General features: G+C 49.4%; 2 protein-coding genes and 1 long non-coding RNA gene across 4 annotated transcripts in view; 2 read left to right on the forward strand and 1 right to left on the reverse strand.

Annotated features, from left to right (window-relative positions):
• The window catches only part of KCNJ10 (potassium inwardly rectifying channel subfamily J member 10), a 28381-nt gene extending 20232 nt beyond the window's left edge, over positions 1-8149 (forward strand). The window contains exon 2 of the mRNA XM_035099423.3: positions 5122-8149. Within this exon, the coding sequence (XP_034955314.1) occupies positions 5122-6258 (1137 nt within the window). The 3' untranslated portion in view covers positions 6259-8149. The remainder of the gene's footprint in view (positions 1-5121) is intronic.
• A 1280-nt stretch (positions 8150-9429) lies between these two features.
• Positions 9430-16626, reverse strand: LOC118076448 (uncharacterized). 2 transcript variants are annotated; one of them, XM_035099214.3, is made up of 6 exons: positions 16539-16626; positions 15066-15570; positions 14736-14817; positions 14348-14427; positions 13510-13636; positions 9430-12823 (listed from the first exon to the last, which is right to left on the reverse strand). In XM_035099214.3, the coding sequence occupies exons 2-6, from the start codon at positions 15477-15479 to the stop codon at positions 11943-11945; spliced, it is 1584 nt and encodes a 527-aa protein (XP_034955105.1). In that variant the 5' UTR covers positions 15480-15570; positions 16539-16626; the 3' UTR covers positions 9430-11942. The 2 variants fall into 2 exon arrangements, with proteins under 2 accessions (XP_034955105.1, XP_034955107.1); XM_035099216.3 differs by having other exon boundaries at positions 16268-16576.
• A 448-nt stretch (positions 16627-17074) lies between these two features.
• Positions 17075-18378, forward strand: LOC148683238 (uncharacterized). The gene is made up of 2 exons (XR_015947458.1): positions 17075-17412; positions 17983-18378. It is a non-coding gene; the product is annotated as an uncharacterized LOC148683238 (long non-coding RNA).
• The last annotated feature ends 202 nt before the right edge of the window (positions 18379-18580 follow it).

The following is an 18580-nucleotide window of genomic DNA, read 5'->3' on the forward strand; positions in this document are numbered from 1 at the left end:
CTTGTACAGCAAGGAGTGCTCTCCCCAGTGGACTCTGCCAGATGGGAAACCCCCATCGTAACACCCCTGAAGGCTAATGGAGAGATACGAATTTGTGCGGATTACAAATGTACGATAAATAAGGCTATTAGGGGAAACTCTTACCCTATTCTGGTAGTGTCCCAACTATTGGCAAAGCTGGCTGGGGGGAAGCTGTTTGCAAAAATTGACTTGGCACAGGCATACCAGCAGCTTCCGGTGACTCCGTCGTCCGCAGAAATTCAGACAATTGTGACTCACAAGGGCGCCTTCAAGGTGAATAGGCTACAGTTTGGGGTTTGCATGGCGCCTGGCATATTTCAAGGTCTAATGGAGCGCCTGTTAAGGGGCTTGCCGGGGGTACTTCCATATTTTGATGATGTGTTAATTGCGGGGAAAGACCCTCAAGAGCTACTGGGACGCATCCGGGAAGTTCTTTGCAAATTCAGGGAAGTAGGCCTGAAACTAAAGAAAGAGAAATGCAGCTTCGGGGTGGCCGCTGTGGACTTCTTGGGGTACAGAATTGATGCTGCAGGTATCCAACCCATGGAGGCTAAGATTAAGGCTATTGCCGAGGCACCTACACCACGTAACAAGGCTGAACTGCAGTCCTTTTTGGGTCTCATAAACTTCTATCACGCCTTCGTGCCACACAAGGCGTCGATAGCCGAACCATTGCATAGGCTGTTACAAAAGAAGAGTGTTTGGCGTTGGGGACAACCACAACAGAGAGCTGTTGATGCACTGCGGGGAATGCTGTCCAAGGGTAGCACACTTGCCCACTACGACGCAGCTAAGCCATTGGTGCTGGCGTGTGATGCCTCACAGTATGGGTTGGGGGCTGTCCTGAGTCACAGGGAGGCGGACGGGTCGGAGCGACCAATCTCTTTCTATTCAAGAACATTGAGCCCCACGGAGCGCAACTATGCCCAGATTGATAAGGAGGCACTAGCTATAGTCACGGGAATTAAGAAGTTCCATGACTACGTGTATGGCTGACCCTTCACAATCCAAACGGACCACAAGCCCTTGTTGGGCCTGTTCAGCCCGCATAAACAAACTCCTCAGATTTTGTCCCCACGCATGCTCCGATGGTCCATCTTTTTGAATGGGTTCCAATACGAACTATGCCATGTGAAGGGTAAGATGTTGTGCCACGCGGATGCACTAAGCCGTCTGCCCCTTCCCGGAGCAGATGACGACGACCCAGCCCCAGCCGAGCACATCATGATGATGGAAACGCTTCCCGGACCACCCGTGACAGCCACCGAAATTGCTGCCAGATCGAAGAAGGATCCTGTCCTCGCCCGTGTTCTTGTTTGGGTGGGGAGTGGATGGCCCAGGGGGACACAGGAAGAGAAATTTAGACCCTTCACGGCGAGACAACACGAGCTGTCACTCCACAAGGGTTGCATTCTGTGGGGTGATAGGGTAGTCATTCCAGGCCCTCTACGGAACGGGGTGTTGGACACGCTACACATGGGACATCCTGGCATGGTACGGATGAAATCCTTAGCCAGGTGCTATGTGTGGTGGCCTGGCATGGATCAGGACATCGAACAATGGGTACGCACCTGTCAGGCTTGCCAGGAGGTACGCCCAGAAGTGCCCAGGGCACCAGTGCATTGGTGGGAGCGGGCCAGGGCCCCTTGGAGTCGCCTCCATGTTGATTTTGCGGGTCCATTTCAGGGGAAGGTGTTCCTGATCGTAGTGGATGCCTACTCAAAGTGGCTAGAGGTCTCGCTCGTGCCTAACATGTCTTCAGCCGCCGTAATCAGGGTTCTCCGCAAATTGTTCGCGACTCATGGGTTACCTGAGACCATGGTGTCGGACAATGGGGCTGCCTTTGTGTCCCAAGAGTTCAGGGCATTCCTGGTCGATAACTTCATTAGAGGTGTAACCTCAGCGCCCTTCCACCCGTCCTCGAACGGGCAAGCTGAACGGATGGTGCCAAGGGATCTATAGCGCGTCTGCTGGAAGGTGATTGGCCTGCCCGCATTGCGAGGATGTTGTTCCTGCAGCACACGACACCATGTGTATCTACGGGCAAGTCACCGGCAGAACTATTAATGGGGAGGTTAGTTACAATCCTGGACATCGTCCACCCCGACAAGGTGCCCGCTCGCTCAACAAGAGAGCTGCCGGCCGCTGAGGGCGACAGAACCCGATACTTGACCTCAGAGGACTTAGTTTGGGTCTGGAACTATGCCACGGGGCCAGCTTGGGTGCCGGGGGTGGTCACTCGGCCCAGCGGGCCAGTGTCATATTTCATCACGTTAGAGGATGGCAGAGTCATGCGCCGCCACATTGACCAGCTGAGGCGCCGGGCTCCTAGCAGGGTTAACGCTGGTGGGGAGGAGTCACAAACAACTCCGCCTGCAATCAGTGAGTCACCACCGCCAAGCCAGGTAGGCCCAGGGCTACGGGAGGTGGAGGACTCAGAGAGTCAGGAAGCTGAGACCACCACAGGTGGACCGGACCCGGTGATAACTAGTGAGTCTAGGGCAGGGGTCCCCAGACTTACCGCGCAGTGGGCCGGTGCCCGCCGCGCCGACCGCGCAGCGGGCCGGAGGGTAGGGAAGTGCGCGCGCAGCGGGCCGGAGGGCGGGGGAGTGCGCGCCCGTGCGCATGCGCACACGCACACGGGCGGGGGGGGAAATCGCCGAAAATCGCTTGTGCGCATGCGTATGGGCCTCCCCCGACCCAGAAGTGCATCGGAAATGACCTCTTCTGGGTCGGGAGAGGCCCATACGCATGCGCAAAATGGATTTTCGGCGATTTTTTGCCGATTTTTCTGATCGTCGCCGTGCCGCGCACCGTAAGAGCGGGCGGCGGCAGCGGGCGGCGGGGGTCGTCGCGGGCCGGATTGGGAGGCCGATTGGGCCGCATCCGGCCCGGGGGCCGTAGTTTGGGGGCCCTGGTCTAGGGAATTGACTAGTGAAACAGTACCCGCTGAAGTACCGGGAGTTGCTGGAGAGGGAAGCCTGACCACGGATAGGCCTAGGGATGCTACACCGGTGGTCAGGCGATCCAGCAGGATTCGGAGACCACCGCAGCACTTGAAAGATTTTGTACATAGTGTCAACATGGTGCGGGGGTGTGTGTGTGTGTTGTGTATTGAGTCAAAGGATTTTATATCTGCATTACTATTGTCTGTATGTGCTTTAGGGTAAAGTAACTGCCTTTTGGTTCAGCTACTATTGGTTCATTTAAGCTGCTGTATTTGGATCCTCTATCTTATTGGTTCCCTCCAAAAGGCAGCACTGTGATTGCCTGATATTGTTCCCTCCAAAATGTATCCCTTTCTAGCTAGTCCCCTGTCCCTATAAATGTAGCTTTCCTGTCCTCAGAGTCAGTCTTGTCTTGTTGCCTTAAATAAAGAGCTGTTATCATGAAGATGTTGTCACTGAATGACTACTATTAAGAAACCCACGACACAACACCAGTAGCACCTTAGAGACCAACTAAGTTTGTCATAGGTATGCATGCACACTTCTTCAGATACACTGAAACAGAAGTCACCAGACCCTTATGTATAGTCAGAGGGTGTATTACTCAGGAGGGGGAGGGGTATTACTCAGAAGGGTGGTGGGAATGGGTGATTGGCTGATAGGGGTGGTAAACCTGTGGACGACTGTTAACAACTGCAATTGGTCTTACAGGAAAAAGCAAGGAGTGAGATGGCTCTGCAATTGGTCTTACAGGAAAAAGCAAGGAGTGAGATGGCTAAAAATAGCTTTATCGTGTATATTGAGATAAGAATCCAATGTCTCTATTCAGACCAGGTCTCTCCATGGTTTTAAGTTCGGTAATAAGTTGCAATTCAACTTAGCTGGTCTCTAAGGTGCTACTGGAAGGAATTTTTTTATTTTGTTTTGACTACGGCAGACCAACAAGGCTACCTACCTGTTGTAACAGGGTGCCCCCTTACAGGCAGGAGAAAGGAGGAGGACCCAGAACAAAGATGTGCCTGCCCTTATATAGACATTTTGAAATTCCCTGCCCTGGAGCTCAAGACCACCCCTGCATACATCATACATACATCACAGAAGGGGCGGTCTACAAGAGAAATCTAAGTGCGTTGTTTATCTCCTGTCTGGCAGGTTACCTGTTAATGGTCACTTGATTGGATTACGTGGGGAGCATGGCCAGTCTTTTTGTAATGATAAATACTTAGTTCCTGAGCCAGGTCACAGGCTCACCCTATTCACCCTATACACAGACATACCCTTAAGACAGGATTTGTGAACGAAAAGACAATGGGGAGGCTTTTCCATTTTCCTTCGACCTTGCAGAGAAATATTTGAGGTCAATTTGGGAGGGACAAATTGGTTTCAGGACTTTTTCTGGGGTTTCAGACATGTGGTTTATATATTTATGTACGTGTTTGCTTGGTACATTTATGAACGTTTATTAGACATCTAAGACCTTAAAATTATTATAGCATAGTCATTGGGAGCCTCCTCCTCCTCCTCCTCCTCCTTGAATTTGTCTAATCCTCTTTTTAAACCATCTAATCTGCCATAGGACTGATAATGCACACTGAAAAAATGATTCATTCCTTCTTAGCTTGACTCCCCTATGGGGAACGATATCTTCAGGCAATGCAGAGCTAAACTTTGGAACTCCCTCCCGCTGGAGGCAGTGACAGCCACCAACCTAGATGGCTTTAAAAGAGGATGAGGCACATTCCCGAAGGCTGTTAATGGCTACTAGCCAGGAGGTCTATGCTTCACCTCCATAGCTGGAGGCCGCAATGCTTCCCAGTCGCTGAAAACCACAGGAGGGAAGAGGGCTCTTGTGTGCAAATCATGTTTGTGAGTTTCCCATAATAGGCATCTGAATGACCATGGAAAGAAAGGGATGTTGGACTAGATGGGCGCCCTTGGGCCTGACCCAGCGTCCAGACTCTTCTTATCTTCTCATGGAGCTTCCAGGTGTAGAGGAAGTCTACCTAGATTCTTAAGTTCTTATGGGTACCTGCCCACCGTGAGAACAGGATTCTGGCCTGAATGGGCTCTTTATATGTTATTGTGTCAGTTCTCCCATCTCACCCCGTCCTCTTTTCCTTTTCTCCTCTCCCCCCCCCCCGCCACTGGCCAGATGACGTCGTCCACCAAGGTGTACTACAGCCAGACGACGCAGACCGACAGCCGCCCCCTGATCGGCTCCACCCTGCGCAAGAGGCGGGTCATGACTAAGGATGGGCGGAGCAATGTCCGCATGGAGCACATTGCGGACAAGAGGTTCCTCTACTTGAAGGACCTGTGGACGACCTTCATCGACATGCAGTGGCGCTACAAGCTGCTCCTCTTCTCCGCTTCCTTTGCCGGGACGTGGTTCATCTTTGGGGTGATCTGGTACCTGGTAGCCGTGCTGCATGGGGACCTCCTGGAATTTGACCCTCCCTCCAACCACACCCCTTGCGTCATGCAAGTCCACACCCTCACCGGGGCCTTCCTCTTCTCCCTGGAGTCCCAGACCACCATCGGCTACGGCTTCCGCTACATCAGCGAGGAGTGCCCGTTGGCCATTGTTCTGCTCATCAGCCAGCTGGTCCTCACCACTATCATGGAGATCTTCATCACGGGCACCTTCCTGGCCAAGATCGCCCGCCCCAAGAAGAGGGCAGAGACCATTAAGTTCAGCCAGAACGCCGTGGTGGCCCAACACGATGGCAAGACCTGCTTGATGATCCGGGTGGCCAACATGAGGAAGAGCCTCCTCATTGGGTGCCAAGTGACCGGCAAACTCCTCCAGACCTACCTCACCAAGGAAGGAGAGAACATCCGGCTCAACCAGGTCAATGTGGACTTCCAGGTGGACACATCCTCCGACAGCCCCTTCCTCATCCTGCCCCTGACCTTCTACCATGTAGTGAACGAGAGCAGCCCCTTCCGGGACATGGCCTTGCGCACCGGGGAAGGAGACTTTGAGCTGGTGGTCATCCTCAGCGGCACTGTGGAGTCCACCAGTGCCACGTGCCAAGTCCGGACCTCCTACCTCCCTGAGGAGATCCTCTGGGGCTACGAGTTCACCCCAGTCATCTCCCTCTCGGCCAGCGGGAAATATGTGGCTGACTTCAGCCTCTTTGAGCAGGTGATCAAAGTGGCACCCCCTTGCTGCCTTCATGAGACGGTGCGGTACGGGGACCCCGAGAAACTGAAGCTAGAGGAATCCTTTCGGGAGAAAGCAGAGAGGGAAGGGACCCCCTTGAGCGTCCGGATCAGCAACGTTTGATTCCCTCAGAGGACTTGTGAGGCCTGCGTTATACGAGTATTGCATCCAAGTGTCTTCATTAGCTTCCAGACTTCCTTCACACCCTTGGTTTCTGTGGCTGCATTTTCTCTCTCTCAAACTGCAGGATGAACAATCTGTTCTTCTCTTTAGGAATCTGCTAAAGGAACGCGAAGGTCCGCTCCCCTCGACACAGCAGCTCACAGTTAGCACCAGAATTCAAGGTCTCCTCCGTGGTTTTGACCAACTGCTGGAAGTATATATATTTTTAATTGTGTTTCTTTCTTAAATACAAATAATTGTGCTGTCATTGTTCAGGGGACCACCAGGTCATGGTTTTTAATAGGAGGCAGAGGCACACGTACCAGCAACACTATTGTGTTGAATGCTTTTTAAAATATAACTATACTGAGTTTTCTTTCTTTTTGCCTTGGAAACTCTTACCACAAAGATTAGCTTTTAATGCCAGCCTAACCTGAAAGATATTGATGGATGCATGAGAAAGGGAAACACAAAGATTTGGACAGAGCACTGGGAGTGCCCCACCGCACCAGCCTCTGTGAAATGGAGGGTATAAATCCTACTAGTGCAAACTGTGCAAATGAATATTCTGTTGTGGTCACCACGGGATACCTCAGATGAAGCTGGAAAACACATTCACAGCAGGTATGCCTGGCAATCTGCATTCAACAAATCCACCACACCTCAACGATTTCTAATTCAGAAGCAGCCCTTCGAAGTTTTGAAACACACCCCAGCACCCTTGATATTTAATGCACAGGTGTCGTATGACAAAGCAGTACCTTAAGAATTATCGTGTGACCTCCAACCTGGAGGTCTGATGACTCCAGTATAAAGCACACCCACCTACCCACTTTTTTAAAGATTAAAAACACATCCTCCCTGATCTTAAATACGGAGGTGGAAAGGGAGGACAAGCAGATTTCGTTTGAAAGCTTTGTAAGAATTGGAACCTGGATGTCTGTCCGTTCATAAAGTTGTGCTTCAGTGGAGAGGCATGTCCTGTTTATTAACTGGGATGTGCTGTCATGATCCTTGTTTTTCAATGCTAGAGTTTCCAATCCCTGGACTAAAGAAGGATCGATGACTTTAGCTACCCAACAGCCTAGGCTGCATATGTTGAAAACACCAAGCAGAATGCAGGTAGAGTCTGAAAAGAACACAGGTGTTTCTGTCTCCTGAATCCTGCTCCTTAAAGCAACAGGTGAACCTCTGATCACAACAGACCTGCTGTACTTGTTATTACGGTATTACTGTAAATTCTCAACATCAAAAATGCTGAACTTCGGAGCTGAGTAAGAAAAAAGACCTTGTGGAGAACGTATTTATCGTCTTTGACCTCCCATCTGTGGCATTTCCCAAATGAGCGGAGAAAGGACTTTGAGATGAATCTGGCTTTTTGAAAAGGAACGAGGCCAGTATTGTTTGTCTGTGATGGGACCAATCTGAAGATTGGTCTGACAGACAGATAGTCCCTATTGAAAGACCTGCCCCACAGGCGTGGCATCTTTGTAAAAACTAACACACTCGCAAAATGGGCTTTTAACACAGATCCATCAGAATGCAGCTCTCAAGTGCTTTTGCATATTTTAAGTGCAGGGCGAATCTCCCAGCGAACGGAACTGACAGCAAATTTCCAAAAAGTTCTGTGGAGTTAGCTCGCTTCTGCACAACCCTGTTTTTGGAGCACTCATCCTGATCTGTTTGCAGGGAGGTCAGATGCCGTTGCATCACAGCAAATGTCATCCTGCACTCTCCATGCATTTCCTCGTCACTTTCCTTCCTGTGAAAAAGCCTGATCTTTTGGGGAAGCGGGTTGGTCATACAAGAACTCTAATTGAGCAACTGGAATTTCCCAATATGTGATCGATTCCCACCCAAAAATGTGTGCCCGTCTGGAAGCAGACTCAGAGGCAAAGGTCAATCCTAAGACTCGTGAACCCAGGAAGAACCTCATCACCAGAGTAAAGTGGAAGAAGATATTCTGGGGAGGATGAGACCCAGTTTGCTTTTCTGTGGCCGGTCAGGTCTTTGTTGTCATTGCAGCTGATAGGAGCCTTCCAGCAGAAAGGAAGGAGCTGGAATTTGAGGATATGAGGTAGGAGGCCAATGTTTTTTTTTTTATCTCCAAGAGGCCTCCAATGCTGTCTGAAGTTGGGGTGGGGGGGGGGGAGACCCACAGCTGTGCAGAAACTGTCCCAAACAGCTACTTCTGGCTAGATCAAATAGCATTGTGGGTTGGGGGGGGGTGGAGTTGGGGGACGGCTATTGGCTCTTTTTTTTAGGAGTCGGATCGTCATGGGCCTAAGATGGTTTCTTACAGGAACGAATTCTAAAACGGTTGTTACACACATCACAATAGAGGGAGTCACTTCCTCTTCGTAGAAAGAAAGTATCTATTGAAATATATAAATCTATTTATATAAATGAGATATATATAGTTATTTGTAAAAGAGAGACAGTGTGTGTCATGGAGCTATTTTGCACTTTGTCTGAAATAAGTTGGATTCAAAAATTGCTATGGGAGCCAAAAAGAAAAATGGAAGGAGGAAGCAAATCCAAGATGTTCCAGGCATTTTTCCTTTCGTTCGTTCCTTCCTAAATTCTACTGTGCCCAGTGTGGAAATTTCCACTCCATTCTCTGAAATGAGTCACTGATATTTCTGCAATGGGAGTAGGGTGGGTGGGAGCTTATTTAAATTGGGGAACTAACCAAAGCTGGCCCAAAATGTTTTGCTGTCTTGAGCAAAGGGCGATTCCATCAATTCTGCATTACAGGGGGTTAGACTAGATGTCATTTGGTGTTCCTTCCAACTCTTACCATTCTGTGATTCCATGAACAAAAGCCAAGGGCAGTTGACCCTTTCTTAAATGCTGGCAAGGGGTCACACCGAGGAGGGCAGCCTAGCTTGGTTGTTGTTTAGTCGTTTAGTCGTGTCAGACTCTTCGTGACCCCATGAACCATAGCACGCCAGGCACTCCTGTCTTGCACTGCCTCCCGCAGCCTAGCTTAGGGGCTGCAAATCATGGCTGTGTGGCACACCCACACCCACACCCAATTTGGCTCTCCAATGGGTGATGTTGGAGAATCCCAATGAAAACATTCCCTTATGTCCAGAACAAAAATCAATCTGGCAAATACGATTGAGATTCTTTGTTGCTTTCACTCCACAAACATTTATGTAGATGATGCCCTTCCCAGTTCACATTACTTTTTCTTGCATTGATACAAACAGGGTGGAATAACAATGTCATCAATTAATTACATAGATTATGTAATTCCTCCATGGTGAACTGAACACTGCGATTCCTGCATCGCAGCGGGTTGGACTGAATGACCCTCCGGGTCCCTTCTGTGATTCCATGTGATAGATACAGGCCAGCATGGAAAACGATGCCTTCTTACCTCCGGCCCGCAAAGCTCTGTTGCCCAAGGCGTCTGCCCCACCCTGTCTCGGAGCAGAGCTGGCCCGGTGACCCACGGATGAAATTCCATAGTTACATTGGGAGCGAGTGCTGTGGTTTGAATGAGGAATCACTCTCCCTCTGCTCTGGTTACAGGTAGGTAGCCGTGTTGGTCTGCCGTCGAAACAAAATAAAATAGAAAAATTCCTTCCAGTAGCACCTTAGAGACCAACTAAGTTTGTCATAGGTATGAGCTTTTGTTTTGCCAGGAAGTGTCACCCCAGCACCATCATGCAGTTATTTTTGACTCATCCTTTCGGTGCAGCGATGCAACCACACAGGGATTTGTGTCGTATGTGGGGTCATGCCACTCCATCTCCCATCGCATGTTTTCCTGGCCACAAAACAAAAGGTCCATCTGTCTGATAAGCTGTTATGTAGAGACGCTGTCGTATGGACTTGCCCCAAGTTCAGATAACGCTTCAAGAAGTGACCTGGATCAAGGGCCAATGATTGAGCCCGAGTTCTTTGTCTTTAAAATACATTGCATTTCCTCCGTCGTCAAAATGTGAGAATCCACCATTGAGAATCCATCAGTTCCACGATTACCCAGTAAGTGAACTGTGGTGGAGTGTGTGTGTGTGTGAGAGAGATACACACACACATACTGTATATATGATTGCAAGAATCTGATTAATTCAGGCACAATGGATTCCCACCACAATTGGTCATTGGTGGGATATAGAATGTAGCCAGGGGATGCTCCCAGAAGGATTTTAATAATGGGATCAGCTTTGTTTTTTTGCAGGGTCCATATGGCAATGCCATCAAAATGCCAACTCATATCCCCAAACACACATTAATTTGGATTTTCCTTTTCAGGGGGAAATCTGATCAATTAAAAAACCTGTTGCCAATGACCTGGTTGTGATACCTCAGCCATCTGTTTACAGGATTAAGCCCCCATTTGAGAGCCGGTGGTACTGTAGTGAGTGCAGGACAAGGAGCTGGGAGAGACCAGGGTTCGAATCCCCACAATGGGCCATGAAACTGACTGGGTGTAACCTTGGAAGCCAGTCCCAGTTTCTCTCGGCCTCACCTACCTCACAGGGTTGTTGTGAGGATTAAACAAGGAGGGAGACAACCACGTGGAGTAGAAATGCCAGAAAAAAATAAATGCGTATAATAGCACCCTTTCAGAGTAGAATATTTACCAAAATAATAATAATAATAACCCTATTTGCCATTTTCCTATTAGCAAGAAAAGGCTGTGGGAATGTTTAACTAAGCATTTATTAAAAGAATCTCAACCCCTAGAAAAAAGGGGGATCTTTAGTGCTGGCTGGCTGGCAACTCAAGTAAACCATGGCATTAATTTCTCAACTATTGATGGCTGGGTGTTTGTGGGGCTGAAGGTGGTCAAACAGGCCAAATGCTTCTTGATAACGGAATTGAGTTTCGTGTTAACTTGATTTTGTTGTTGTTGTTGTTGTCAAAGAAAGAGACTTTATTTTGTGCCTGACATAATTACGTACTGTACTTCATAAATATGAAGATTTGTATCCACCGAAGACTTTGCACTAAAAAGAAAAGGTCCATTGGGGGGAGGGGGTAAGAGAGAGAGAGAGAAGGAGCTATGTTATTTCTTCTGTTTAGAACAAAGTCATTCAATAACAATAAAAAGAAATAAGATTTTAAAGTGTGTGTTGTTTTAATGGATGGCGACGTGGTCAGTCCACTCCTAATTTAGCTGTGATTCCTGCACTGCAGCCAGGGGGTAGACTAGATGCTTCTGGGAGCCCCTTCCACCTCCACAGTTCTGTGATTCTGTAATTCTACACGTGCATCTTCGTTCAGGTGCAAAACCAGGAGTATTTTGAGTGTATCGATCCCTCTTCTCTCCTGGGAGAGGAGTAAAAGGGGCATTTGCCTAAAACTCTCCCTTTCTCTCTCCTGACCAGAGCACCTCTGGAAATGCAATTGGATGGCACTGGTTGACAATGACCTCACCAGTGTTGCCAAACCGCTTGTGACCCTCTTCCCCGATGCAACATGAAAAAAGTAATCCAAATTGCACTTTGAAGATCTAGGTCTGCAATGTGAAGAATTGTTAGGCACCGAGTTATTGGTGCACTCCATGGTTCTGACAGAGGAGGATGACTTCTTTGCTGGCTCGTCGAAGGACAAGAACATTGTTGCAATCCTCACACACCTACAATTTAATTAAAGTCTCATACATTTAAATATGTACACAGCCACTCCTATGGCTTCCCCCCACTGTGAGTTCGTTGATGGGCTGCGAGATTGTCGCTACGACTGAAGCGCTTGCCACAATCAAAGCAGGAGTATGGTTTCTCCCCGCTGTGAATTCTTTGGTGGAAAGTGAGAGTGTGCCTGTGACTGAAGCTCTTTCCACACTCCAAGCACAGGTATGGCTTCTCTCCGCTGTGGGTTCTTTGATGGGTGGTGAGATGGGTGCTCTGGCTGAAGCTCTTTCCACACTCTTGGCACTGAAACGGTTTCTCCCCGGTGTGAATCCTCTGATGGGCTGCAAGGTTGGCTCTGTGACTGAAGCTCTTTCCGCATGCCAGGCAACAATAGGGTTTCTCCCCGCTGTGAGTTCTCTGGTGGGAAGTGAGAGAGGTGCTCTCGCTGAAGCTCTTCCCACACTCTAGACACTGGTGGGGTTTCTCCCCCTTATGAATTCTTTGGTGGGAAGTGAGCCATTTCTTCCAGGCGAAGCTCCTTCCGCATTCCAAGCACTGGTGCGGTTTCTCCTCTGTGTGAACTCTTTGATGGGAAGTGAGAGTGCGTCTGTATCTGAAACTCTCTCCACATTCCAAACACATGTATGGGTTCACTCCGCTGTGAGTTCTTTGGTGGGTAGTGAGATGGGCGCTCTGGCTGAAGCTCTTTCCGCACTCCGGGCATTGAAATGGTTTCTCCCCGGTATGAATTCTTTTATGGGTTGCAAGGTTGGCTCTGTGACTGAAGCTCTTTCCACATGCCAAGCACGGATATTGTTTCTCTCCTCTATGAGTTCTTTCCTGGGAAGTGAGATGGACCTTCTGACAGAAGCTCTCTCCGCACCCCAAATATTTATGTACCTTCTCCATTATGTGGACTTCTAACATTTCACCACCTGCAACGATGAGAAAAACAGATTAGATCCTCAGGAAACCCCCAATGATTGAGAAATGCGAATGGAAGATGATTTTGTTTGGCTCAATCATGGGATCCACTACATCTCCAGGCTCAGTATTCTCCTTAGCCTACCAAAAACGGACAGAAGCAGAACGAAAACCTAATAGAATCTGTATCCGCTAGCCTAACAACTCTGAATCCTATATTTTAAAAGGCCTTGAGTTCAGACTAGGCTGATCATTGCTATGTGACTTTCCTCTGTAAAGTTTTGCTTTGGATTGTTTTAGCTGACTTTAATGTAGGTTAATGTAGCTTTGAGATTCTTTTCTTTAAAATATACAGTGGTATAGAAAGGAAGTGCATGACAGTAATAATAACAACTGGAGAAAGAATATTCAAAGACCAAACAGGAGATAGCATGGGGAGTGCTAGAATCCCAGAGGCAGGAGCTGGTGCTGTTGAGCTCCATGTAAAGGTATGTCACAGAGAGAGATGCACTGAATTTCAAAACAGATACTCTGATCCAGGTATCCCCAAACTGCAGCCCTCCAGATGTTGTGGCCTATAACTCCCATGATCCCTAGCTAACAGGACCAGTGGTCAGGGATGATGGGAATTGTAGTCCAAAACATCTGGAGGGCCGAAGTTTGGGGATGCCTGCTCTGATCCAACAGTGAGCCTTACTGAGAGAGTCCATGATCCCACGATTCTCCACCATGACTTCCTTATGCAGAGCTCTCTGGTCAGGATCCAGCAATGCCCACTCCTCGTCTGTGAAAGAAACGGCAACGTCTTCAAAGCACACTGAACCCTAAAAGAGAAAAGGAAATGCCCTCCACTCAGACAGCATAAAGATGGTCTACTGCTCTTTGCTCTGTGGTTTTCTGCCTGTTTGTTACTTTTAAGGGATTGCTTTCCTGCACATTTTAATTATGGATGCTTATTTTAATGTATCAAATGAAGTCTTCTCTTGTGTCGTTTAATGATGGGTATTACTCATGGTTCAAACGGGCAGAGGTCAACATTGTGGTCCTTGTGTCATTCTGCTTGTGCAAAGCATTCCAGTCTACCACAAAGAAGGATCCCCTCGGTCGTCTCCCTGGGCGCTGTTCTTGGGGGGACCCTCCTGATGCCCTAAAGCAAACTTCAAGTGGCAAATGAGGACATGGGAAGGGAGAGGAGAGCGGGGCGAAAGTCTGCTGTGAAACTGATGGGGCAGGTTAGGCAAATCCTGGCCACTGCTTTTCATGGTTTGTCAACTGCTTAGAAGTCCATTTTAGCATTCAATAACAAGTTTATAAAGAAAACAGCAACAACGGAGAGACATTCAGAAGGTTAGCTGAGGTGAGGCAGCTGTTCCTTATTCTCAGCACAGAAACCTTCCTGAATGACCTTTCTAGCTTTTGTGAAGGGCAGCTTTGACAGAAGCAAAGTGGAGCAGGAGTGAGACTCATTGGGGGCCAGAGGCCTCCTGGCTGCCCCACCCCTCCGCCTCTTGACCCACACGGCTCCTTCTCCCTACCTGATCCACTTCCACAGCCACCACTTCCCCTCTGACACAATGAAAAGATGGGTGAGGTTTTGCCAAAGTCTTTCTGTCACCTGCAGGAGACAAAGGTTAGGTCTAGCAGAGCATCTCTTACTACAGATGGGCCTTAGAACAAGCCTCACTTGCTGAGTGCATTTAGACATTTGTACCCATTTGGTAGCTCAGTTGTGTACATATTGTAAATCACCCTGAGACCTCTGGGTATAGAGTGGTATATAAATTCAATCAATGAAATATACATCTCTCCTCCTTGGGGCTCTTGGCTTCAATTGTCTTCCCCCAAACGATTCAAAGAACTCACAGATAAGTTTCAGAACCCACGGAATGTGACCAAACAGAGACAAACCTCATTCCTCCTTACCCAGTGGCCTCTCTTTGGTGTCCAACCGAGCCCCCTCTGCCTCAGAGACACCTGAACCCATTCCTGCAAACAGATCCTTTCCCTGAAATCACAGAATCATAGAATGGGGTTAGCTAGTCCACCCTCCTGCAATGCAGAAATCTCAACAGAAAGTCCAAACAGAAAATGGGGTGAAGGATTAGAAAAGGAACAGCAAATGAAAAAATGTTAGGGGTATCATATAACACTCCTTGGATTCCTTCCTGTAAAGATGGGCCATGAGTACAGAATTTGGGGACCTCTCTCTCCTGTTTGGAGCCCCTTGAGAGTATCCAGAGGAAAGTCTCTCACCTGCTGCTCTGCCTGCTTTCTCTCCTCTGCCTGACTCAGGAGGAAACCTTCGGCCAGGGCCACTGCCTGGGAAGTGGTCTCCGCTCCACATTCCCTCACCCAGCTCTCCATCTCCGCTGGAAGGACAGCCAGGAACTGCTCCATGATCACCAGGTCCAACATCTGAGCTTTCGTATGCCTTTCTGGCTTTAGCCATTGACGGTCAAAGTGGTAGAGTTGGCTGCAAACCTCTCGGAGTCCTTTGGCCTCCTGGTAGCAGAACCGCCTGAACTGCTGGCTCTGCACCTCTGAGCGGAGGGTGTCCTCCTCACCCAGGATCTTCTGCACGGAGTTTTTCCAGAATCCCCCACTGCTCCCAGTTTTGATGCCGTGCCCTCTTCCTCCTTCAGGGCCAGCTGAGGCTCGCTCATCCATCTGTACTCTCAGGAAACTTCCAAGAGATCAGAAGGAATCCCCTTTTCTCCTGCCGTGTTCAGTTTGTCCAAATTACAGCAGCTAGAAAATCCTGCAAAGCAAATGCATTACTCAGTTATAAAATTGACACCCTGTCTGGAGAAAAGAAAGATGTTCCCTGATCAAGCGTGGATGAGGCTTGCTAGGACAGACTCAAGCTTATCCTTCAACTAGGGTTACTCCTGGATCCAAGAGTGTCACTTGAGGCTCAGGTGGCCTCGGTGACTCAAGAGTGCCCATTTCTAGCTCCAGCTTGTTTGCCAGTCACAGCCCACACTCTGCATCCCATGGGATTATTACAGTGTTTCCTATTTGAAGCTGCCCTTGAAGAAGACTCAGAAAGCTGTTCAAAACACAGCGTCCAGATTCCTGCCTGGGTTCCCCTCTACTTCATAGTTCCTTTAAAGACTGCCACCTTCCTCTCCAAGAAGCTCAAGGATCTACCCCTCCTCATGCAATTTTCACAAAAACCCTTAAGAACATATTCAACTCCTCTTTTTAAAATACAGCTTGTCAGTTTGTTTGCCAGTGCAATTCGCCATTCACTTAGGCTCCCGAATATCTGAAGAAACTCCTCCTTCCCTACATTCCCTTCTTGGGTGTTCAGGTGGGCAGAGGGTTGGCCATCCTCTGCAAGTTTTGGGTTTACCACCCTGGTGGCACTCCCAGCTGGGGAATCCCCTCACCACAGAGGCGCCCCTGGCACCTTCCACCACCCCCACCCCACGAGACGTGTTTCCAAGACCCACCCTTTATTCTTGCGACTGTTACTTGCTTTCATTCTTTTCGAGACGGAAATTCAAACTGCCCTGGATAATGGAAGCAGCAGCCGTAGCTTCCAGTATTAATGCAGGGGTTGGACTAGAGGACCTCACGGATCCCCTCCAACTCTGTGATTCTGAAGGTGGATGAAGGACCCCCAGAAGGAGCGCCCCGTGTCCCACCTCCCCTGACACCCCACAACCTCTGCTCCCACGCTTCCCCCCCCCCCTCAGAAACACCCCAAAGGGGGAGCCTCACCCAGGAAACGCCATGAAGGAAAAAAGAGAGACAGGCACAGCAGCCCCTCGCAGGAAGTGACGTATGGGAGGGGCTTTCGCCCGCCCCTACTCGCCGTCATTTCCTGTCCTCCCTAGCTGCCATTTCAGGAGAGGCGGCAAAGAGGCCTCGCGTTGCTTAGCGACGCGACGCCAAGACACCAAAAGGCGCCATCTTGGAAGAGGGCGGGGAAAAGGGCGGAAAGCGGCCGAAAGGGACGGGGCCGCTCTGTTGGACGAGGGCACGGGGCTAGGAAGTGAGCGAGAAGCGCCGCCTCAGGAGAGGCATCGGGGGCAGAAGAAGAAAGCACCGCCGCCCCGGTGGGCCGGGGCGAAGGCGCCAACCTAGGAGAGCCGCCGCCATCTTGGACGAGGGCACCATCTTAGGAGGGGCCCCGAGGGTGGGAAGTGACGCGAACGTCGCGCGGAGAAGGCACCGCTGCCACGGTGCGCGAGGGCACGCTGCGAGGCCCGATTGGACGAAACGCGGAAGGTGGGCGGAAGTGCCCCTTCCGCCATGCTGGACGAGGGCAGGTCGAGCGCCTGAGGTGGCCTCTTCGCCGAGTAGCTGAGAAGAGCCGGGCGAGCGGAGGCGGCGCTTGTCTCTCTCCTCCGCAAATGCTGCCTCCCGGGCGCCTTCGGCTGAACGGGGTAGAAAAGATCTTGGGGGGAAGAGCCCGGCGGAGCGGCCATTTCGCGGTAGAGTCTCTCACGGGGCGCCCTCTCTGCCCGTCAGCCCAGGACTTCGGGTGGACTGCCTCGGCAGCGGGAGGCTCCACCAGGAAACAGCAGAAGTGTGTTAAAAGGCGGGCTTTTGTGGCGGTTGCAGAGAGAGCAGGGAGCGCTCGGCTTCCCAAGTAATAATAATAATATATTATTTATACCCCGCCCATCTGGCTGGGTTTCCCCAGCCACTCTGGCCGGCTTCCAACCGAATATTAAAACAGTACAGCATTAAACATTAAAAACTTCCCTAAACAGGGCCGCCTTCAGTTGTCTTCTAAAAGTAAACTAGTTACTTATTGCCTTGACATCTGCTGGGAGGGTTAAAAGGCACTGAGGAGCATTCCTAGAAAGGTCGGGGGGGGGATAGAGGGCGGAGGTCCTCCAGGGCAGAAGCCACTCCCTCCTCCGCCAGAGTTGCCTCGTGGGATCTGCTGAGTCTCCTCTCTTTCTGGGGAGAAGGAGGGTCGGGAAGGAATCCCTTCAGGTGCCCGCACATTATGCAGGGGAACTTTGCTTCCAGGGGACCAGGAGGCTCACTTCCTGTTCTTTCTTTTTCTTTCTTTAAAGAAAGCTCAGACTCAGGGCTTTGGTGCAGTCCAGCCCAGGACGGTTCCTAGCAAGCCTCATCCTCGATCAGGGAACATCTTTCTTTTCTCCTGACAGTGTGTCAATAACTGAGTAATAATGCATTTGCTTTTCAGGATTTTCTACCTGCTCTAATTTGGACAGACTGAACACGGCAGGAGAAAAAAGGGATTCCTTCTGATCTCTTGGAAGTTTCCTGAGAGTACAGATGGATGAGCGAGCCTCAGCTGGCCCTGAAGGAGGAAGAGTATCTGTTGTGAAATTCAGTGCATCTCTCTCTGTGACATACCTTTGGATGGAGCTCAACAGCACCAGCTCCTGCCTCTGGGATTCTAGCACTCCCCATGCTGTCTCCTGTTGGGTCTTTGAATATTCTTTCTCCAGTTGTTATTATTACTATCATGCACTTCATTTCTATGCCACTGAATATTTTTAAGAAAAGAATCTCAAAGTAGTTTGCAACATACATTAAGTTAAATAAAACAATCCAGAATCAAACTTTACCGAAGAAACTCTGGCTAGTCTGAATTGTTCAGGGCTTTTTACTCTAGGCTTCAAAGTTCTTAAGAAAGTGGAGGTAGCTTTTATCAGGTATTTTTTGTTTTTGCTTCTTTCCATTTTCAGTTGACCAAAGAGATTACTGACCTTGGAGATTATGTGGATCTCATGATTGAGCCAAAAAAATCTCTCCCAGAAAAGAGTCAGGCTATTATT

The sequence above is a fragment of the Zootoca vivipara genome, chromosome 16 (genome assembly GCF_965207765.1).
Source record: "Zootoca vivipara chromosome 16, rZooViv2.hap1.1, whole genome shotgun sequence".
Lineage (NCBI taxonomy): Eukaryota > Metazoa > Chordata > Lepidosauria > Squamata > Lacertidae > Zootoca > Zootoca vivipara.